Consider the following 24,640-nt stretch of genomic DNA (forward strand, 5'->3'; position numbering starts at 1 on the left):
AGTTACTAAAAGTTTTAAAGCGTAAGTTTAAACCAAACTAATCAAAGGAGTTGAGAGGAAAAATTGTCTTTCATTTTTAATCACTACTGTTTTGAGGTCCTATGTTTAATATAATTTTCTAAGTAGAGGCTTCAGAGAGAAGAGTTGTGAGGACACTTTCATATTTGTGTAGAAGGAAAAGTTTGCCATCCATTCTAGTATCCCTAGTGTTATACTGATGTGCACCTTGGATTTATTTTGTTCCTATTGTATAAACTCATACTTGACTTCAAAGAAAAGGAAAATCCAAAGTCCCTCTTTTCTAAGGGGACAGAAATCCTTTGTGTCAACTGTTTGACCCTTTGCTCTGTAAGGTCCTATTGGAAATCTTTTGTAACACAATGCAGGGGACTCTTGCATGTGTTGATGCTGTTTACACAGTGGAGTGGGCCTGACTGAAGAAAAAAAATCGCATAAACGCATGAAAGATTATGGTCTTATTTCCGGAAAGCATGAAAGGTGATTGATACTTCCAAGAAGTCCCTGTTACTCGGGAAAATTATCAAATATTCTACTCAGAGATACTTGGAAAGGCTGAAGGAAAGGAAGAACGAAGAAAGCAGAATCTAGACTTACGTGGGGAGAGATTTGTGGCAGAGGAAAAGTATTCTCTTTGAATCCGACAGGGGATTTGCCTGGGGAATTTCCTGTCCAGCCTTTTATTACCAGGGTCTTTTGACGCCGGGCTCCCCATTGGGCAGTTCCCTGGGAGTGCAGTGGGGAATTCTTACACTTTCCCTCTAGGTCCCCGAAGGATCTCGTTTTCTCAGTGTCTCTTTCAGGTTGGCAGGAGCCTTGAGCCTGACACTTCCCTTTGATGGGACAGGCAAGCTCTGTGGGCGCGTAAACACGCTGTAACCAAGTTCTTTGCTGATTTTACAGTTTTGTGTGCTCCCGAGAAGAAGTGATCGTACTCAATTGTCTATTGCTGGCCTGCCCTCTAAGAGCCTGGGGGCTCCTTTCCCCTAACCCAGAACTAGCTGCACGGGGGGCGGGGAAGTGGGGGTGGGGAAGGAGTGGGAGGGCAGTGGTTTCCGCGAGCAGAGCGATGTTACTGAGTGGGTCCCTGAATGGGGAGCGCTGCTGTCCCCAAGCCGATTGGTACTTCTTGTCAGGAAGAAACGCCAAGAGGTGGGAGTGCCTGGGGAGGGAGGCAGGCGGTCCCTACCGCAGGCGCGGGGAGCTGCCTTTCCGCCCCTCGGCTCGCTTTCCAAGCCTGGACTCAGGAGTGGCTGAAGCTGTGGAGCGCTTTTGGAGCCTGTGAATGAACCCTCCTCCTCTCCCTCCTCCTTCTTCTCGCTGAGTCTCCTCCTCGGCTCTGACGGTACAGTGATATAATGATGATGGGTGTCACAACCCGCATTTGAACTTGCAGGCGAGCTGCCCCAAGCCTTTCTGGGGAAGAACTCCAGGCGTGCGGACGCAACAGCCGAGAGCATTAGGTGTTGTGGACAGGAGCTGGGACCAAGATCTTCGGCCAGCCCCGCATCCTCCCGCATCTTCCAGCACCGTCCCGCACCCTCCGCACCCTTCCCCGGGCCACCACGCTTCCTATGTGACCCGCCTGGGCAACGCCGAACCCAGTCGCGCAGCGCTGCAGTGAATTTTCCCCCCAAACTGCAATAAGCCGCCTTCCAAGGTAATCACGTTTCTTTTGTTCCCCCCTTAAAAAACAAAAACAAAAAAACTTACAGAAAAAAACCCGCAAGCTTAGAAAAAAGAAGCAATTGGTAGAAGGCTTTAATTAAGGCAAAGAGCTGTAAGGCGAAGTTAAGAAAATGTAGGCACTTAAAAAATGCAGGTAACTTTCAAAAGGGCTTTTGGGGAGAGGGATACAGAGGGACCTTGGTGTTGAAAAAGATTCAGACAAAAGAAACCCAGGGTGGGGTGGGGGTAAAATGACTAACGGAATTGGGGGAAGGGAGGGAATAAATTGTAGAGAAATCATAGAAAAGTGGTGGGTTCTTGAGCTGGAGAGAAGAGAGGGACCTTTGGCACTTTGATTTTTTTTTTTGTTCTTAACACGCTCGAGGCAAAAGTTTGAATGGGGACTACCAAGACTTGCCACAGACAAGTCCCCCAAGCCGCCTTGGTGCAGGCCACCTGGTTTCCCAGTCCCTGGTGTGTGGTCAGTGCCTGGTGTTCCTGGAAAGCCACTCCCGGGCAGCTCCTGACAGTGCGACCCGGCGCCCAAGCAGCCTGGGACCTGCGCGGACCTGACCCCTTCAGACCGCAGGCAGTCTGGGAGGCGGTCCGGCCGGGGGAGGTGCAGGATCCCCGCCGTGTCTCTTTGACGACTTGGGGACTGTCACGGTTCTCTCCCGGCGCCCCTGGGTTCTTTTGTCCTGCACGCGGTGCGAAGGGGCCAGCAGGGAAGGAGCAGAGGATGGGGGGTGGGGTTGTGGGAGCCCCGCGGAGGTCTGGGAGGCCCCTGGGCGGGAAAAGCCTGTTCTGAATCGGCAGGGGTGTGCAACAATTTTTCTCACCCTGAAGAGTGAAACAGGGTCTGTCGCTCCCATCTCAACAAGCAAACCGGCACCCAGAGCGCACTGCAGACAAAGGTGGCGCGGGGACCCGAATCAGGGGCCTCTGGGTCCAGTCCTCTCGCCCAGACTACAGGAGTCCTCCGTTTCCTTACATATTCCCCACCCTCTCCTAGTTCTCCGCTCTAGTTGAGCAACTTTACTGGCAGGTCTAGCGGCAGCGGCGCGCGCGTGTGCCGGGAGCCCCGGGGGACGTCCTCGGCTGGAGCGCCCCACCGTCCTGCAGAGGCTTGGGCGCTGTAGGGCGACATCCCTGGTGCGTGCAGACCTAGGGCATCCGGGTTGTTCTGGCTCGCGGTCTGTGTCACTGGGCGTGGAGCGGTCTGGGTGTTAGGCAGCGGAGAGCAGGGTAGAAAAATAGTGTCATAGCCTAAACTATTTGCTCTCCAATCCAACTGCGTCTCGGCAAGTCCTGCATGTCCCTGGGAGATGCTGCGGGAAGGGGGAGAAATCTACACGGCGCCTGGAGAGTTGTCCTGCCGCGCGCACACCCGCGGCAGAGTCTCTCTGGGTCGCGTTCCTCATCTTTGTGTCTCCCTCTGTCTCCATCTTCTCTGCCTCCCTTCCCCTCTCCCAGCCTCTGTTCTGTCTCTCTAGCTTCTGCGTCCCCTCCCCCACAGCTGACAAATGAATGGCTAGTGTGAAATCCCTGCCTTCCCCGTCCTCCAAGGCAGCAGGGAGGGAGGAGCGAGGGAGGCGGTGCGCTCCTTCGGATCTGCCCCCAGTTCAGCTCACAGGACTTGCAGAACCTGGATGTCTAGGAATTGGGAGTTTTGCGGCGGGTGTGGGCGCCCCCTGATGGAGAAGTCCCGCACGGGTGGAGAAAAACAAGCCCCCACCACCAAGCGAGCAGATTTCACAACCTTGTGTTCAAGGATGGAAGGCCCTAGTTTTCCCTTAAGTCATTCATTTTGCACTCCACAATCTGCGGCGTACGTCTAGGGGTTTGGAGGACCCTGAAAAAAGGTCTTGGTCTGTGCAAAGTGCAGAGATGCCTTCTCGCGAGTCGGCTAGAACGCACGCGGCGCCCTGGGTCCAGTTCGCCGCTTAGTGGACGAACGCACATGGCCGGGGTGGAGCCAGGTTTTGGAGGTCTCGACGCGCCACCCTGGGCGTCTTTAAGAAAGATAATACACATACCGTGCTCTCAAAATCCATGACCACTTGAACCCAACGCTAGGGCCCCGCCCCAGGATATTGCAAAAGAAGGGCTCCTAATCCAAAAGTTAAAACTTCCTCAACTCGGACGGGAAAGTGGAGAGAAGGCGGGCAGTGGAAGGAAAAAAGAAAGGGAAGGAAGGGAAGTGGAAGGAAAGAGGACCCTGGAGGGGAGGGAAAGAAGAAAGGAACGGAGATGGGGCAGATGGCATTCAAACAGCCAGGAACGGACCGGAAGGGTTCGTTTCGGAGTTTGGGTCTGAATTTCGAAACTCGTTTTAGGATACTCTTTTCCCTTTCCCAGCGGCAGCAAATGTGACTGCAGAGGCGTGCCGGGATGGAAGGGTGGGAAAGAACTAGACGAGCGGAGGTGGTCCAGCCCCGCCCAAAGGGGCTGGGTCTGGGGTCCGCCCCCACTCGCTCAGCTTGCGCCAAGGGAGGACCCGCAACGGGCGCTCCCCGCAGCGGCTGGGTTAGCCAGCCGCCACGTGGGTTGGAGCTTCGGCTCCCAGCCCGAGACGGGTGTGACTTCCTGGGCTCGGAGACTGCAGTACAGCCGCACAGGCGGTCGGCGCAGCCGAGGCCCCCACCCACCGAGGCCAATGGGGGCGGGGCGGGGAAGGCGGGGCCCGGCTTAGCCGAGAGAGCCGAGTGGCCTCGCCCCCAGGATTCGGGGCCGGCTGCGTCTGGAGCTGACCCGAGTTCCATCCAGACAGCGCTGAACACTCTTATTAAAAGGCTATTTAAGTTTTTTTTTTTTTTAATTTTTTTTGCTTGCTTCTTGGGAGTGGTAGGAGGGGCATAGCGCTTTTGTTTTGAGGCAGGGGAGAGGTTAAAATTTACTCCAAGCAAACTTTTTGTCAGAAAAATGAGACGACTTTATACTGTGTTCCGTTTGTTGACTTTTTAAATACATTCAGGTCACTCTAAAGACCATTTTTAGTCAATTAACAGATTAATTTCGTTCCAGACTGTCATAAAGAGTTCGCCTGGAATGGCAAATATTGCCATTCAACAAGACTAATAGAATTTCATGGGGGCAAACATGGAAGGGCTGCGAGTGTAACTGAGGTTCCTGTGCGTCAATGAGGAACCTTAGCGGGGACCTGGCGGGGACTGGAAGCTCAGCACCTGTTTAGGGAGTGACTGAGCTGGAGACCTGGAGAAGCTTGGTGCAGACGAGACGGTGCTACTTAGAGCCGCATTTTAAGTCCTCCCATTTTGCTGTATATTGGAAGAACTGGATTTTAAAGATCTCTTCCATCACCTCAGATTCTATAGCTAACAGCCACGTCTTTTTCTTTTTGTCTGCTGAAAGCCGTGACCTAATTGTTTTAAGCACTTCTTGACAATTTTGCCAAACCCATCCCGAAAATATTCACATAAAGTCCTAAAATAGGATGTTGTGAGTGTAATATAAAAATAGGAAGGTACCAATGGAAGCAACAATTAGTGTTCTGAGATAGAAGCGGTTCCCAGTTTGTAACTTGGAAATGTTAAGAGCAGTACATCAGGGAGAAGGTCTCCAAGAGTCTGACTTCTTGTTCTGAGCTCTGAGTAAAGAAAGAAATATGTTAGAATTGTATTGTCTGCCCGCACTAATATTGTAAAGGGTTCCAATGGATTCCAATGTGATTGAGCAATTACTTCCTCCAGCACCAAGTCCACAGTCCTTAATCTTCTTGTGAGAAGATTAGGTAGGAAGCGGGATGAGATTCAAGACAATCATTTAGGATTTATGTCAGAATTCAAAGTTTTGATTCTTTTGGTAGATAAAAACAGAGTTGGTTTTAAATTGTATTTCCTGCTTTCAAAAAAACGAGATTTGAAAGGAATCCCCCTAGATTTACATAGGTTTACAGATGTAAGTTTCTTCTTTTTCCCTGTGTTTGCAAACTGGAGGCGGATGCCTTTGATATTCCAGAATACCTGTATCTATACACTTGTAAATTCTGCTTGGAAAGGACCTAAACAGCTAAACCAAAGGTGACGATGATTAATGTTAAAGATACTACCCATTGTTCTCTCTTTTGTTGTATTATTAGGCTTAAATACTTTGGAGTTAATGATTGGTCACTTAATTGAGTAACAGAGCCTTTGAGAGCGCAAAGATCAACTAACTCTGTCTCCCAAAGTCTGGCAACTAAGCCCTCCTTTCCTGGTGAGATTTAAACACTTTTGTTGACGTCATTGATGGACAAACATCGGTAAACACTGTATTTAAAATGGGTATTGCCCTGTGATGGAGCAGAACTTCTCAAGACACATGGTTCTTTTGAGGGAAAGAATTAATGACTGTAGTAAGGTATTTTTTCACCACCCACATAGAGAAACCAGTTAGGACTGACAAACATTCATTGCTGGGAGTTACTTGCTCTGGTCTGAGAAAATATGCTGATTGTTACATAGGTCTGTATTTTACCAGAAAACACAAAGGATGTACTCTCCCTGATTTGGAATCAGAAAAAGGGGGATTAGAGATGAATGTCTTGGCCAAGCTCCATTTCAATTAGTGAATTTTTGCCAGTTTCCTCTTTAGCCTAGACTTGGTAAATTACATATATATATATATATAAAGTCTGTGTGTGTGCGTGTGTGTGTGTGTGTGTGTGTATACAGCGTTTTTAATCACTGCTAAGTTCTTACCATTGAATGTGTTAGAGGTGGTTGTATTTCAGAGGTCAGTACAAAGAATCTTTGTTTAGTGTGTCAGTTCTGTTTCCTGAAACACACCTCTGGGTAGATTTACCATCTATAAAAGGATACAAATGTATATACTTTCCACATCTATATACATCCTACCTCATTCTTCTGAGGATTTTAAGAGGTGTTTATGTCTATAAAATGAGATTACATATTTTACGATAAACATATATTTGATAAATTATAATCTTTTTACTATTAAATTTTTGATTTGATATTACTTGAGGTATAGTGGAATGAACACTAGACTTGGAATCAGAAAGTTTGAGTTGGACTCACTAGCTGAGAAAACCAAGCAAAGATACTACTTTTGGACCTTTAGTGTCATAATCTATTAAATGAATATGCAGTTATAAAGATCAAAAGAGTAAGTACTTTGAAAAACTATACAAAAAAGGGATGATAATATATTATGTCTGTGGGATTCATATTGATCTAATTCTATAATTTTAATAATAACGGCATTACCCAAGCCATATAGTTTCTACTAAATCTATAAAATAAATCAGAGAGGGGCATATTGTTTTAAAAATTGTTTAGTTTCATTAATCAGAAGACAGATTACAGAAATTGACTCCAATGAAGTTGGACATTCAGTGGAAAAGAAGAATTATTCAATAAATGGTTTTAGGACAATTGATGGGTCCACGCAAAATAAGAATCAATCTCTACCTGATTTCTCATCCTAAAAGAAATATAAGATGAAGCAAATATGAAATGTAGGGAATAACTTTTTTAAAAATGATAAAAGAAAATCATGGGATTAAAAAAATTAAGTTAGGAATAGAGAAACCTGTTCTAAGCAAAACATAAAACCCAGTGCCATTCTAGGAAATATTGATAGGTCTGACTAAGTAAAAATTAAAAGCAAATAACACATTTGGAAAACATCTACGACATTTGAGAGACAAAAAGCTAATAACTCTTGATATTCCATGGACTTTTATAAATAACTTTGAAAAGTCCACATCTATCAAAATATGAGCAAAAATTATGTACAGGTAGTGGCAGAGACATAGAGTTTTAAAATTATATAAAAAATCGCTCCACCTCATCTGTAATTAAATAAATAGTAATTAAAACACCAATGATATGCTACACCATTTGTTCACCAATCAGAGGAGTAACAAAAAAAAAATTTATTCTTTTTTTTTTTTTTTGAGATGGAGTCTCGGTCTGTTACTCAGGTTGGATTGCAGTGGCACGATCTCAGCTCATTGCAACCTCCGCCTTCCAGGTTCAAGCAATTCTCCTGTGTCAGCCTCCCTAGTAGCTGAGATTACGGGCACCCACCACCATGCTTGGCTAATTTTCGTGTTTTTAGTAGAGTGGGGTTTCACCATGTTGGCCATGGCAGTTGATCTCGAACTCCTGACCTCAAGTGATTCACCCACCTCAGCCTCCCAAAGTGCTGGGATTACAGGCCTGAGCCACTGTGCCTGGCAAAAATAAAATAAAAAAGTCTGATGCAAGTTTGTATTGGCCAGGTTGTGGAGAAACTGGGTCTCTCATATACTATTGTATGAAAGTAAATAGGTTCCTCTACTTTAAAAAATAATTTGGCAATCACTTTTTTTGATTCTTTATCAAAAGTTTTTAAAAGACCCATATACTCTTTGATCCAGCAATTCCACTTCTTGACATTATTATATGGATGGATATTGGTACCAATGTCACCCAAGACAAATGGACAAGGATGTTCTTTGCAGCATTGCTTCTAAGAGCAAATATCTGGAAACAGTGTAAAGGCTCATCATAGGGAACTGTTTAAATAAAAGTTGCTGTATCCACCTAATGGAAAACTATGCAGCTGTCAAAAACAACATGGAAAAATTGTATTTGCTGATTTGGAGCATTCTCCAAAATATATTGTATTTTAAGTGAAAAAATTGATAGATAAAACTGTGTATATAGTATACATCTAATTATGTAAAATGGGTGTATATTCATTCTTTTAACAAATATTTACTGAGTGTTCTAGGCATTGTGGTTACAGGAGTGAACAAAACATCAAAGACTGCTCTGTTGGAACTTTTACTATGGTAGGTAGAGAAAGGCAATTCCCAATCACATATGCAAAATGGTGATATGTGCTAGGATGAAAATAGAGCATGGGAAAGGGAATAGAGTACAGTACGTCTTAGGTAGAGTAATGAGAAAGGAGTTCACCAGGCAGAGAACAGGAGTGCTAAGGGGCGACAATGTGAAAAAGCTTAGCCAAGTCCAGGTTCAGGAATTCACATGATGCTATTACTTGTATGAAGTAAATTCATGAAATTTCACACCTAAATCACATGATTTCTCTCTGCAGTACAATGATTCTTTCTGTGAGAAAGAACCAATGAGCAATATGATATGTGATGCTCATTACATCCACTTTGTAGCTGAAGTATCCTAGAAAATTGGTTGTGTAGGGTACCTAATTAGCAGAATGGTGGACAAAATCACCGTGTCTGTGTCCTTAAGTCAACCCTTGTCAGCTGAGCTTCTCCAAAATCAAGGAAGAATACTAAATATCTATTTAATAGAATCTTGGCTTTCTCTCTGAGGCTGCACATCCCTGGTGTGTCCCTTTTCCTCCCTGCAGACATTTCTCATGGATAGGAGTTCTATTGACCTTGTCTTTTATGTCTCCCAGGCAATTAAACAGTCTCAGTACCCTGTACCTGGATTGTTCAATGACTTTCTTCCCTTCTCAATGACTTCACTGGAGTAGAAGGCTAAATATAGGCATTCACTCTCATATCTCTCAGGTCTTTCCATGCAGACAGACTTGTTATCACTAGTAGACGGTGCTTATAAGAGAGACATGGAAAAGTGGAAGAATGGAAATAGGGATTTGGAGTGGTGCTAAAAACAAAGAAAGAGGCTTCTGAAAGCTTTCCATTTAATAAGATCAAACATAGAAGACAAAAGATGTAACTTAATGACCAAGGATAGGGACATAGCCTTAAGAAAATTAGAGAAGTGGAATGAATGTCTTGGACTCCAAAGAAGAGGGAATGGAAATGTAGTTCTGAGGCAGCTAAAGTCAATAAAGCCCTCTGATATATTTACTGTAGAAATAAATGATCATCTTTTAATTCAAGGTTTGCAAATTTAGGTGACTACAGGGGAGAGGCATGGAGTGGAAACGGGTGAGAGACTAAGTAGGGGCAGTAATGGCCTTGAGCACACAGACTCAAGGGGAGAGACTGCTGCTTGCTTAATGCTCATGATCAGCCAGCTGAAAAATAGACTTAGTGTTGCTAGACCTTCTGATTTTTTGAAAGAAGTTGGAGATCTGATATTTAGTGTAAACAGTCTAATTTTTAAATTGAGTAACTTATTCAAACATATTTATGCAACTTATTCAAATGTATTTAGAGCAGTCTGATCTCCTTGTATTCTTACCTAGTCTTAGGGGTAATCTTAGGGAAAGTAATGCGTATACTTGTTGTACCTATATGGATGGAGGACCATTCTCCTCTCCCCAACAAAAGACACTTTTATAAGGATTGAGTGTGGCACAAAGAGTTCGATTTTTAGTATTTAAATTGAGTGGGAAACTCAAATGGAGAAGATCCTTTCCTGGGTCACACCTTTGGTTTTTTTAAATGAGATTTGACTCTCTAGATATTGACAAACATCATATTATTGGGTCATGGTAAATCTTCAAGTGGACTGATTCAAAAGTGTTCCAAAGTATTTCAGGTGTTAAGGAATTGTTGGCATTGAGTTTCAAAGGTGTTTCTGCATAAGTAATAGAGGCGTTGATCATATATTTGATCTGCAAACATTCCTCAAGGATCTACCCTGAACCTGGCACTGAAGAAATATTGTGGGAATTATTAAGTTGAATAAAGTACTAGCTCTGCCTTCCAGAAGCCTACTGTTCTACAGAGGAGATTAGACATGTTTACAGATAACAATTTGAAGTACATAGCAATATTATAGGATGATTTATTCCAAGCATAAAGTGTATATTGCTACTATAGTGGTAACCTAGGTTATAATTTTCAAATGTAAGAGCCCCAAATACTATTCTTTTTACTCTTCGTGATATGAAACTATGTTAGAACATCTGTAGAAAGTCTGAATTCATGATTTTAATAATAAATATTGAGTACTGATATATTGTATATCACTGAGATTTATTTTATATACATTATTTTATCAATTCGTATGATCACTTCAATAAGTACTAATTTTCACAACTAAGTAGCGACAGAAAATGAGGTTTAGAGAGATATAGTATTTTACCCAAAGTCACAGAATATAAGTAGAGTATGCAGAACTTGCATTCTGGGCTATTTGACAGTGGAGCCCAGACTTTTAAAATTAGGCTTAAGATTTCCTGGAAAAAAAGAAAAATAAAAAATAGAGAACAAATTTTCCTGAAGGAAAGTAGGAAATTATTATTTATAAGTATAATTAAAGAAAGATCTTTAATTTTTTTTTTTTTTTTTGAGACGGAGTCTCGCTCTGTCGCCCAGGCACAATCTCAGCTCACTGCAATCTCCACCTCCCAGGTTCACGCCATAAAGAAAGGTTTCTTATTTGGATTCAGCTAATACTCATGGAATGCACTTTCTTTAACACCTTTTTATCATAAAATACAATCTTTTACTTTGGCTGTGCAATTGATACCTAAATTTTTCCTTAAAATATTGTAATAGCATAGAGATGCGGTGTATACTTCCTGCTTGCTGTGCTGTCTTATAAGAAATCCAGAAATGTAGAAACTTTATGGCATTTCCCAGTTAGTGTTTAACAAAGTCTATTAGCAGATCCTAGTGATTATAGGATAAATAACAAACTTAATTATCAGGGTTAATTTAGGATTATCAACCATATGTTGTTCATTGTGAATTATCAGTTGGTCTATAGTTGGAAAATATAAGATGTATAATGTATTAGCTTAAAAAATGCTCTTCAGAAAGTATCTAGAATTATAGAATTTTAAAATTTTGTTTTGAAAAGGTCTATTTCTTATTTCAAAATTTATAAAGAAATCAAATGCAAAAAAATTGAGAAAAAAGGTCTTAATTAATTAAATGCTGTACAAATCCAAGCCCTATTTATGTTCAAGATCAGTTTTGTAATTTATGGCTAATTTCAGCATTTGCTTGTTTTCAATCTAGGTTTGCTAAATAATATAGAATTTATTTTCCAAGGAAGTCATTCAGGGTCCCAGCTGAAAAATATATACCAGTTAGGATGCTTTCAACTGTAAGGAACAAAAAGTCACGATTTTATTGGGTTTAAACAATAATGACATTTATAATCTCATATAAAATGAAGTTCAAAGGCATGGTCCACTCTAGGTCTAATCCTTAAGGACTTACACCCTGCCTTTGCTGATTCTTTCTCAGCTTCATTTCCAGAGGTATCTTACTTACTCATGGATGCAAAATCCCTACAACAGTTCCAGCAGAAAGATTCCAGCATGATAATGTCCAGGGAAGAACACTGACCACCTCTTCCTTTGTTCTCTTCTCAGGATGAATCTATCTTTCCCAGGGACCCTTCACTGGAGGAAGAGATCCCCTCACATCTCACTGGCCAAAACTATATTATATACTGTTCCACATCCAGTCATTGGAAAAGGGAATGGTACCTCTATAATTGACTTAGGATATCAGGATCGTCCCTTGGGCTGGGGTTTGACCCAGGATTCTCCAAAGTATATGGCTGAGGGTAGGCACTAGAATGGAACCAGAGTTGTGTTAGAAAGGAGAAACACGTGGCTATTATAGAATAGTTCTAAATGCTACTGAGGAGGGCACAACTGTGAAAACCAAATAATCTTTTGCCATTCTTTTGAAGTTGGCACTTTGATTTCTAGATGGTTCCCCAACACAGGTACTTGTCCTCCTCATAATTATAGCTGACTTGAAATTTGAGCTGGAAGGCAACATTCTGAGACCCAGATTGTTAAGTGTCTTTTCCAAAGTCATGCAATAAATTAAATGGCAAAGCCAGGGCAGTTTCTTGACTCAGTGCAGGGTATTTTCTTTCATTCTTTACTCTTGAAACTTTAGAACTGTTAGTACTGCTTTAAAATTCATGGCAAGAACTGGTCACTTTTGTAATTAACACCTCCTTATAATACATTTATTTTGTTTGTTTAGCCAGCTAGAAACTACATGGAGTCTGTGCTTTAAAAAGCCTGCCGAAGTCCTTATTCTCTGTTTTGGTATTATGTGCATGAACCACCAATTGGTTCCTTCTCACCTTACACTTGATGAAGATGTCTTTCTTTCAACATCTTTCTCTATTGCTCTACATCTTCTCTTGCTCCATTTATGATCAGCTTTCTGTTTCTAAATAGACTTTGTGGTCACCCATTTCTCTTTTTGCCAGCTCCTAGCCACTAGTTACTTGAGCTGTGGTCTCTATTGCTCTTCGTACAGCCTACTCACTTGTGGTTTCACACACATCCACATTGTTATATGTTCCCAAACTGTATTCTGGAATGATTTTGGTAATGGCTGCATTGGATGAGATTCAAACTAATAATTAAAGCATTGAGATAGCTTCTGCTATTACAAGTTTCCTCCTGTTTTTACAGTCCAAGAGGAGCTACTTCTTCTACTCTTATTACTTAATGCTTAATACTACCCTTATTACATACAATGCACAAAAAACATGTGATTTATGACCCATTTTAAACCTGAATGCTTGTGATTTACTTTGTGTTTTTTTTCATTTCTAGGCCAAGATGTTCATAAATATAAAGAGCATCTTATGGATGTGTTCAACCTTAATAGTAACCCTTGCGCTACATAAAGGTGAGTGTGCTAACAATTTCTTTGGTGTTAATTGAAATAACAATGTAAGTGCTGAAGGATGAAATGGCAATGTGGAATCACTGGAATAAAAGATTGATTTTTAAAATCTATTAAGTGCTGAAAACTATCAGTTAAAATATTATTGGACTAAAAACATTAGTTTTAAATAAATAAGTCAAAACAAAATAATAAGTAGGATGCTAAAGATGCAAGTGAGCTTTCAGTAACTTCCCTGATTACTTTCAGGCTTTGCAAAAAAGCTCATATATAGTATTGGGCATATTTTAAAATTCTAACACTATTTCTCAAAAACTTTCCTATGCAAAAAAAGAAACACTATTAAACACCCAGTGGGCTAGAATTTGAAAAGAATTGAGAAGATAAAGAGAAAGCTGATGGCCATGTTTTTTCCCTTAGTTCTTTTTCTTTTCTTTTTTAAAAAAGCAGTTGGATATGCATATGCCCTAGTTTTTTATTTGAAATTTTATATTCTTCCAATGAGTGTTCTATAATTCCAAATTTATTGTTTAATATATTCAAGGAATTTGAAGAAACATACTATCCAAGAGTTTCACTCATCTGCTTCTGTCTGTCTAGTGTACCTCTCCAGACTCAGATTCCATTTCTTCCTTACACTTATATTATGCATCAGACTCACCTTTTATGATTTTCCAGATGAATTCCTTTTGCTAAAGTTTAAGTCATCCGTCTATTCATTACCCATCCATCCATCCATCATCTATCTATTCATCCATCCATACCTCCAGCCATCCATTCATCTGTCCAAAATCTTTCCATCTGTTTGCTTATCAACATCTATCCATGTAGTCATCCATCCATCCATCCATCCATTCATTCATCCATTTTTCCCACTCACCCATTCATCTGTTCACCCATTGATGATGTTTTTTGAATACCTTCTTTGTGCCAGATATTATTCTGGGTGTCTGGGAATATACCCATGGATGACTCATAACTGGCCTGTCGTTCATTAAACTTACTTCTCTAGTTATGGGAGACCAGCAATAAACAAGTAAACAAACAATCCAGGTACTTTCAAATTGATGAACATAAAACAGAGTGACATCATAGAGAGTGGCTTGAGTTGGGGGAAGTTGATAAGACCTCCCTGAGAAAGTGACATTTAAAGTGAGATGAGAATGATGACAAGGAACCAGCCAGCCAAGACCTGTCTGTAAGTTAGGAAGAAACATCATGTGTTTGAATAGCAGAAAGGTCACTATAGTTGGAGAGCAGTGATCAAGGGGAAAGTAGGAGACATGAACAGAGAGATTAGCAGAAACCAGCTCATCTAAATAATAATAACACCCAAAACTTGAATAGAACTCCCTATGATCCAGGAACTGTTTTAAGTGCTTAACACTAACTCACTGAAACATCCATTACCCCTGTATTCTATTGAGGAAACTGTGGTACCAAGAGAGGCTAAGCAGCTTGCTCGAACGCCCATACCCAGTAAGAAGCAAAGCTTGGAGATGAACCAATTCATGGGAGTGTGTGCTCTTTACCACCATGTTGTACTTCTTATCTACATGGAACATTGTAGGCTTTAAAAAGTCTAGAATTTTTACTCAGGAGGCTGAGACAGGAGAATTGTTTGAACCCGGGAAGTGGAGGTTGTAGTGAGCCGAGATTGCATCATTGCACTCTAGCCTGGGCAACAAGAGCTAAACTCCATGTCAAAAAAAAAAAAAAAAAAAAGTCTAGATTTTATTCCAAGTGCAGTAGGAAGTATTGAAGGGTTTCAGCAAAGAAAGATATGAGTTGATGAATGTTTTGAAAATTCAGTTTTTGATAATCTATGCAGATTTGATTGTAGGAGAGCAAGAGTAGCAGCAGAGATATCTATCATTTAGGAGGTTATTGTAGTAGCCTGTGCATGAAATGGGGTGGGGAGTAGTTTAGATCAGGTAGCAGTAGAGGTGAAGAGAAGTGAATTTGATATGTGGAGATGGAGGAGTCAGACCCACTGATGGATTGGATGGGGTGTGTAGTGAGGACATGAGAGGAGTCAAGAATAAATTGACTCCTGGGATGGCTCTCTTTCCCCTTTTCACCTCCGGATTCCCCTTTCTAACCAATTTAAAAGCTCCTCCTTGGCTGGGTGCAGTGGATCATGCCTGTAATCCCAGCACTTTGGGACGCCAAGGTCGGAGGAGTGATTGAGCCCAGTAGTTTGAGACCAGTCTGGGCAACACAGTGAGACCCCATCTCTACAAAAATTTTAAAAAATTAGCTGAGCATGGTGGCTTGGGCCTGTAGTTCCAGCCACCGGGAAGGCTGAGGCAGGAGAATTGTTAATCACAGGAGGTCAAGGCTGCAGTGAGTCATGATCACACCACTGCACTCCAGCCTGGATGTCAAAGTGAGATCCTATCTCAATAACTAGTAAATAAATAAATAAATAAATAAATAAATAAATTCCTCCTTCATGTTCCCCTTGTCCCCTGTGCTGTTGCAGATATAATAACATCTTCCATGCTCTTGGGATGTTATTGTTTTTCTTCCCAAGTAGGCTACTATAAGCTGCAAAAAGGCCTTTCATCTTCTAGCAAAGTGCCTGACACACTGACAGCACTTAGTCATTTTGTGTGTTGACTAAATGAGTGAATAAATAAATAAATGTCACAGTGGACCACCTGGATGGTTTTTAGAGTCTAGGCTCCACCAGTTGGATCATGAAGACACGCTAATCAGATGGTGAAGCCTAGGAGTTGTCTTCCTCAAAGTTTTTGGGAGGTGAAGGTGAAAGTCACAGAGAGGAAAGGACAACAGCAAGCAGGGAAGATGGAGAAAGGGATATGAAAAGGGGAGTGGTATTTGGATGGGCAGTATTGGAAGGCAATTTACAGGGAAAGTAGTAGGTGACCATCCTTCAGCTGAAATTTAGACTTTCCACTTAAAGAAAGAACTCATGCAATGAAAAACAACTTGCGTTGTAGCTCCTTTACAGTATTTACAACAATAATTTTGATAGCCAACAACATTGAGTAATTTCTGCATGTCTTTACCTATTCTTTGTAAATCCATGATCACTATTATTAGATGTAATTAGTTTGGGGCTAATTTCAGGAGAATTTTTTTTATATCAGAGGTGAAAGTTGCAAATATACAATCCACATAAAACAGATTTTCTGGGTTTGTAGTGGAAAACACAGTAGTAACTTGTTGTTGAGTCAAGACAAGTACTTTCATCTTAAGGTTTTTTCTGTTTATTCCCAGTCACTGATGAAGTCAACGACTAACATAAATGAACACCTTGTCTATTGTTATGGGCTTTATTTTAACCCAGGAAGAACTATTTCCTTTAAGAATACACATTATATTATCTTATAAACTGTCCTAATCATTGATTATCTACCATTGGCCTAGTTATTTTGATGTTCCCCTTATAGTAGGAAAAGGAGTCATGCACAGTCGTGAATAAGTGAATGAACTAGATAGTGATATTTGTCACTTGAAAGAGTGATAAATTCCCATATTCTCAATTTGACATTTATTTGGCCAAGGTCTGTGTATGTGTGTTTGCTCAAATTGTGCAGATGGAATTTACATCATCTTTACTCTAAGGAATCTGCTGACAGAGAATGAGGGGTAATTGGTTATTCATTATTTAGTGATTTCTCCATTACTGTACTCATTTGGACCACAAACCATCTGGTAACAGCCAATGTTTTGTTAGGATTCATTTTTATTACTTGAATTGTCAGCATTTCAGACAAATTCCTGTAGGTAGCAGATTTCTTTGAAACATGCATACTCTATAAACATTATACTCTGAACTACTGAATTTCTTTCTTAAAATATTTAGATTTAGTGAATTTTGTTTTTGTGACCCAGTGCATTAAGACCAAAGATTTAAGACACAAAAGATTTGACCACACAGCTTTTTGTTAATCTTGTTAAGTTTGTATTCACATCAATATATTATTTATATCCAACCAAAGCTTTTAATTTTCTTATATATATAAACATCTAGAACAATAAACAGCCCTTGGGAAATTGCTTTTTAACATTATTTTGTTCCAACATACCTTTTCTTTACAGCACAGCTGTTTAGCAATGCTCTATGTTTCAGAAACCTCCCTATTGGGTAGATTGGGTTGACTCTCATGTCTGTCCCTATATACTTAAAATTGTGAAGAGAAATAAAATTTGGTAAGAAATATTGAAGGATTGGAAGACATATATTTTAAACTAATTTTAAAAGACATGATAAAGAGTTTCAAAATTCATACCAGAATTAAAGTTGATGATAAAGCTGTTTATTTTTGCATTTAAAAATAGTACTTTGTTTGTGGCAAAGTTAGTCATCTAAATAATTCTTCAGGAAGGAAGATGAGATTTTCTAGAACATATGATGAATATAAATTTGGAGATTTTTAGATCACAAAATTCTCACCCTTTCTCTTCTCAGAACAATATCTTTGTGTTATCATCATCTCCCTAATTAGGTCCAAATTAAAGGAATGTGAAATAGGTAGAAGGTACTTTCAGAGAGTCCTCTGTGAACCTTATGGATTTGTTAAAAAGATCATAAAATTACTAAAATATTTCAGTTCAGATAGTAATTCAATACTTATAGAAATAGGATGCATCTAGACTTTGAAAAGGAACTGAAATGAACACTTCTTTTGCTTAATTTAGGGGCAGAGGAAGCACACCAGAGCTAAAAGATTCCTTGATTAGGTGTCAGGAGACATGTGTCCTAACTCAGGTCTCTCACCAGCCATGTGGGAGATTATCCTTCCTCTCAGTGGAGGATCCTTAGTAAGGAATTCGACCAGTTTTACTTTAAGGTTGAGCTAAGTTAGAGAATTTACTTTGTAAGCCAAGGAGGCCATTAAAAGTGGAATTATTCCCTTGCAATTTTATTCCAAAATGATAATAGTCTTAGCAATATTTCAAAGGATAATTTAGCATAGCTAATAGCACACTTCACTTTGTTTTTATTTAATTTCATTAAATGCCTTAAGTCTGCTTTGGATAAGCTACATGTAGATTAATAAAATAATAAACAAATGCATGACAGCAATGGTTATTATACATTTGAAACAAATTAGTGATTTATATTGTAAGTACATTAAATATGATACTATATTAATTATTTTGGATTTATTTGCATCACATGAAATGTTTTATAGGCCAATCTTTTTTTAGGTTAAAATTTTAATCTTTAGCAAGACAGAGCATTTTTTTCTTAAAGGATATAATATCTCCATAGTATCTTCTTGCAATTTTCAAAATGCTTTTCTCCAACTGTGTTTACATTGAGAATCCACAGAGTTTTCATTGAGAGTGATATCATTTCCAATGCATGCCCATGTTGAGATGTGTGTTTCCAATATGTTTGACCACTAGCAGAGTGTTAGATATACATCATTTCGTTGGTTAAAAAATCATTATTTCATTTCACCTAGAGGCTACTATTAACTTGTTGACCGTATTTTCATGAAGTGAGCGTTGTTTGTGCATTATCAACAACTTCCATTATTACTAACATATTGTCTAGACTAATTAATAGAGGCTGGAAGATAGAGAGGAGAGTGGGAGAGAAAGGGATGGATTCCTCTAAGAGTGAAAAAACATTTATTTTGCATGTAATGGTGTTAAACTGTAGTCAATATATTCTTTATCATTAAAAGTTTAAAAGTTTAAACAGAAGGACATTCTGCAGATAAATATTTTAGGACAGTTAGGTGAACAGAAACCAACCTTTCCCCATTATATAATTGAAGGTAATGTCTCACTGCAAAGTGATGGTAGCTGGATTTGTTATAATTATGAAAGCCTTTGGTTCCAACACAGGACCAAAGAGCATCCTTCAAATGTTAGACTTTCCCTGGTTCCAGTCCTATGAAGCACTTTTTTATTTTCACTTCATCTTTGAATTTTGTTTTCATTTCCTCTAAGGTAATGTGGCAGTTATTGTAACAAACATTTTTTGTCTTTTGACCTGTAGACATAATTTTCATCTTTCAGCTGCTCTTCCTAATGTTGGTCCAGTCCTTTAAACCTGCCCTATGGATTCTAGTCTGCCCTTCTTTGCCCTTAATTGCTTGACCTCTTATGCTTGCCTTTTTTTTAATCACTTATTTTGTTCATGTTAAACACTAAGTTAAAAATATTTTAAAATGCATGATGCCACATTTCTATATATAGAAATGAGCATTATTAATCCCTGTTGTTGTAAAACATCATTGAAATTGTTTGCTATTCTCTTTATATAAAGTCATTCTAACTATTTCACATGTTGAAGATGTAACCAAACTATTATAAGGGCTGCTTATTCATTCACATATTGAATAGATTCAGTTTGGGTTTTTTAAGATTGTTAATTTGGTATTTTCTCTTTCCTCTAGTCAAAGTGGGAAAAAGCCCACCGGTGAGGGGCTCCCTCTCTGGAAAAGTCAGCCTGCCTTGTCATTTTTCAACGATGCCTACTTTGCCACCCAGTTACAACACCAGTGAATTTCTCCGCATCAAATGGTCTAAGATTGAAGTGGACAAAAATGGAAAAGATTTGAAAGAGACTACTGTCCTTGTGGCCCAAAATGGAAATATCAAGATTGGTCAGGACTACAAAGGGAGAGTGTCTGTGCCCACACATCCCGAGGCCGTGGGCGATGCCTCCCTCACTGTGGTCAAGCTGCTGGCAAGTGATGCGGGTCTCTACCGCTGTGACGTCATGTACGGGATTGAAGACACACAAGACACGGTGTCACTGGCTGTGGATGGTAAGGCTTTTATTATCTGCAAGAAGGTAGTATAACATGACACCTGGTTCAGAAGCATTGAGAAATAGCACTCAGAAGTAACTGTTGTTTGGGGTTTGGATGAGCGGAAAAACACCTGTCAATTCAATAGTCCGTGTCTTTCACCAAAAATGAACTGGTACTCATTCAAAGGTCAAGGCAGGTGCATTTTTGGCAGCCACTTCATTGATTCCATGAAGGAAAGTATTGTATACTGAAAATAACGAATACCTCAAGGCATGACACATCATTTAATAATCATTACTTCAATGTTGAGTCTTATCAGTGATTCTTTTTCAAGACTCTGAAGGCGAATCTACATTTTAAAAATTATTACATATGTGTGTATGCACATGTACATACATATACACACATACATATACATGTACACATGAAAAACCTTTCCCCCTTTTTTCTCTCTTAATATGATTATTAAAATATTTGAGTTTGCTTTTAGGAAATTCTATCTTAACTTACACTGAAGAAATAAGGTATTTAATAAAAACCATGGTACATATCAGAGTCTTAAAAAGGCCAAGACTTAATAAATATTTGAATTTGATCAAACAGAAATTTAGTATATTTTTTAAGATTAATATCCTAGTTGTTATCCATTAAGTGTTGCAGTAAGACATTTTAGTTTCACCCTCTTTTCAGGGGTGGTTTATATGTCATTTGAATTTAAGTTAGGAGACAAAGCAAAGAAAAATTGCTTTAATTGGGTACACACATCATGCCATAGCTCTTGGAAGCGTAATATTTTGGCAAGTTATTAAGCAAAATTCTAATACCCAGACATGATGGAACAGATTTTCTTCCAATCCTCCATTTCCCTATAAAATATTTACCTTTCAGAAATATATACAAAGGGTTTTATTAAAAGTCTTTCTTGTGTAGCCAAAAGGAAATACTTTGAATTTCAGATGCAACACATTAACTTTCTGAATACCCTCTTATATTCAAATTCCATTGCTTCCTTCTATAAATCTATTTTTATGTTGTCTAGGCATCCACTAAGTATCTTGGGTTCTTCTAACCTTTTTATCATTATTTTCGTTAGCCTCACTACTGTGATTTCTCTCTCTCTCTCTCTCTCTTCTGTTTATATATCACTTTTTAAAATCCCCAAAGGAGTTTAACAACTTCTTACAATTTTTCATCATTAAAGAATTAGCAATGGATTTGCCCCTTGCCCCTCTGAAACAATGAAAATCCTCCACTTAATCTCCTTAGCTCCATGGGGTCTTCAAATTATTCCAGCAACTGCAGATACTTATACAGATTGAAGTTCCCTGCCTTGGTCGAGGAGGCCTCTTTGTGCCCCTTTAATGCCAATCTTCAGTGCACATGGAAGATTTTTATTTACCAAGAAGACTATTTGAAGCTTTGATCAACATTAAACTAATCTAAATCTATTCAAATTCTTGCTTAAGCCTTAGAGATCATTTTAAGCTATCTCTTATATTCACCAGATAGCACCATATATATTTTCTGGCAATTTTAGAGAGGTTCTATAAAGGTACAAATTGGCATTTGATTTTTTTTTTGGCAAAATCTCCTATTTGAGTCATAAAATATCAGAAATGAGAAAATGAATGCTAGTTGTCATTGCATCTACTTAGTGCCTCTGCAGCTCTTTTTGTGTTGGCACTGATCTGAGGTACTTATCTATGAGATGGGTAGTCTTTTCCCCTGTAGTCATATTACTACAGTAATATAACTCTGGAAGACAGAGATGATCTAAGGATGAACACATGGCAGACAGTCATAGCTAGAAGTCAGGCTGCAGAAGATAAACTGTTGTCAATCCCAGGAAATTACTAGGGATAAGAAGAGTGGCACGTATCTTGGAAACCACAGTTTATCCCAAATAACAACAAAAAAAAGTGTACTTAAATGGGATCACTCTTAATAAAATCTCATTCATGAGACCCGGTTGCCTCAATTTCTATTTTTCAGTGACTTCTCTGGCACATTAGTTCGATCCACTTTGATGTCTTGCAGAAATGAGTCATCATATTTACTCCAGCTAAAAATGGAGAGACTCTTGTTGACATGGCAAGAGAGGATCCAGAGCTCCAGCCCCTTGCTTGCTCTATCCTCATCCTTTTGAAAATTTCTTGAGCCCTGGAGCACAGTTCAAAACCACCAGTTTATACAACCCCTAAAATACAACAAAGTTGAATTTGAGGCAAGTATCAGGAGCTTCTACTAGGAAGAATTTGAGAATTTATTTCAGGCTTTCTTTGGATAAAAATTATACATGTTATCTGTCATAGCAGAGACCCTATGTTATGCTGGTCAGGTAAAGAATAAGATAAACATTTGAATGGTACCTGGTGGTCTACTCAACATTTTAAAATCCTTTACCTAATTTGACCTTCACACCAATCAAGTAACATACATATTTTTAGTTCCACCTTATGGGACAGGAAATTAAAGCTCAGAGGAACTGACCTGTATAAAAGTAAGGAGTAAATTAGGGATTGGAACAAGTCTTCTCACTCATGAATAGTCTAGTGTCTTTTCCACTCTAGTACATTGTCTCTGAAGGTAAATATCTCATTGTTTTATATTTGGAGGAAGTGGTATTAGTGAATATTTTTATGAGACAGGTGAGTGTTTCATGCATAAATATTGGGTTGACCCTGGATAAAGTCCTGAAGTAGAAGTTGATCTTGTGGTCCTCTTAGGTCTTTGTGTCTTCTGCAGAATCTACTCCCTTTAGGTATCTGGTGTTCCCATGATTGCCTGAATACTGCCTGCAATCAGGACAACTATTGGGATTCAGTGACTTAAATCTCTTCCTTGATCTAGGAGATCCAGTAGAAAATTTTCTGGTGGAGCAGAACGGGATGTCTAGATGAATGGCATTTTTGGAGCCCCTCAAATCAACATGATTTTGCATAATGCTGCATAAAGTAAAAGTAAATAATTATTATGATATTATTACTATGTGTCCAACTGAGTTGATACATTGCTCCAACGAGAAATTTTGCACAGTGCAGTGGGAGATTTGAACAGGCTGGCAATTGTTTGCTATTGTCTTTGCAGGGGTTGTGTTTCACTACAGGGCGGCAACCAGCAGGTACACACTGAATTTTGAGGCTGCTCAGAAGGCTTGTTTGGACGTTGGGGCAGTCATAGCAACTCCAGAGCAGCTCTTTGCCGCCTATGAAGATGGATTTGAGCAGTGTGACGCAGGCTGGCTGTCTGATCAGACTGTCAGGTAAGAGGTCGGGGGGCCACAGGCTTCATTATTAACTTGAGAGTGAGAAGAAAGTGCCACTAACTAGCCATTTATTTCCCCAGATATCCCATCCGGGCTCCCAGAGTAGGCTGTTATGGAGATAAGATGGGGAAGGCAGGAGTCAGGACCTATGGATTCCGTTCTCCCCAGGAAACTTACGACGTGTATTGTTATGTGGATCATCTGGATGGTAAGATGTTTGAGTTTCTATATCTTCGTATGAACTGAGAAAACTGAGGGAAGACCAGAAGTGCATTGGAATAGAGCAAGTCTTCGTGCTTGTTTGGATTCCAAACGGTGGCATTTTGTTTATACGACTGTATGATTTTGTGGTAAAATAAGCCGAAATTAAAGTGGAAAGGGAAGGAGGAGTGTGTAAATGGTTATGCAGGTTAGAAATGTCTTCAGTTAATGGCAGGTTTTCTTACAGTCATGCTGCTCTTGGACTGTTTCCAATACACTTTTAGAGCATTGAGAATAGAAAGCTGTAAGGGTGGTACCTATTCTGGTGAGAGCATAAGATAAAAATCATGTGATGACAATCCACTGTGAATCCAAGTACTGATAAACACCCCAGAGCTAACTAAATAACTCCATAAACTAGCCCAGCAGGAATTTTCAAGTTTCACTTCCTGTTTATTTTGTTACACTAATATTCAGAGCAATCCTTCCTTCATTCAACCCATCAATATGTTAAACCAGTTAACACATTAAAAATCACCTACTGTGATTTTTATAGGTACTCTGCTGGTTGTTAGAGATATGAAATCAGTTAAGATATAGCCCTTCCTTTTAAGTTGCTTACGGTCTGATTTCGGCACTGTCATTTCTCCTTTGCCTGAGTTAGAGATTCTTAAAGACGAATTTGAGTTCAATAGTACCGACATTATCTAAAGAGCATGGTGCAGCTTTATTATAAAGGCACAGGGAGGTGGGCACAGTGGCTCACGCCTGTAATCCCAGCACTTTGTGAGAGCTAGGTGGGAAGATAGCTTCAGTTCAGGAGTTTGAGACCAGCCTGGGTAACGGTGAAACCATGTCTCTACATAATGCCAAAACTTAGCTAGGTGTCGTGGCATGTGCCTGTAGTCACAGTTACTCAGGGAGTGGGAGAAGTGTGGGGGTGCGGGGTGCTGAGGTGGGAGGATTACTTGAGCCAGGACGTGGAGGCCGTAGCGAGCTGAGGAGATTGCACCACAGCACTCCAGCCTGGGTGACAGAGCGAGACCTTGTCTCAACAAATACATAAATATAAGTAAAATAAAGGCACATGGAATAGAAGTTTCTACAACTTTTGAAATGGATTTTCATTTGTATTAACAGCTATTATTAGAATCCTAAAGGTACAGATAATAGTGTTATTAAATTAAATTATACTTTTAATTTTGACTAGGTGCA

The 24,640-nt window shown here is 39.7% G+C and overlaps 1 protein-coding gene across 2 annotated transcripts in view; it reads left to right on the forward strand.

The window, feature by feature from the left end:
* The first annotated feature begins 1,660 nt into the window (after positions 1–1,660).
* VCAN (versican) overlaps positions 1,661–24,640 on the forward strand; it is a 109,998-nt gene continuing 87,018 nt past the window's right edge. Inside the window, exons 1-5 of one of the 2 annotated variants that reach the window (XM_002815717.5) lie at positions 1,661–1,678; positions 13,141–13,216; positions 19,600–19,974; positions 23,047–23,221; positions 23,305–23,432. In XM_002815717.5, the coding sequence (XP_002815763.3) occupies positions 13,147–13,216; positions 19,600–19,974; positions 23,047–23,221; positions 23,305–23,432 (748 nt within the window). In that variant the 5' untranslated portion in view covers positions 1,661–1,678; positions 13,141–13,146. Of the gene's footprint in view, positions 1,679–13,140; positions 13,217–19,599; positions 19,975–23,046; positions 23,222–23,304; positions 23,433–24,640 lie in introns of those variants that run through there. The other variant, XM_063724176.1, reaches the window with a different exon arrangement.

The sequence above is a fragment of the Pongo abelii genome, chromosome 4, assembly GCF_028885655.2.
Source record: "Pongo abelii isolate AG06213 chromosome 4, NHGRI_mPonAbe1-v2.0_pri, whole genome shotgun sequence".
Classification (NCBI taxonomy): domain Eukaryota; kingdom Metazoa; phylum Chordata; class Mammalia; order Primates; family Hominidae; genus Pongo; species Pongo abelii.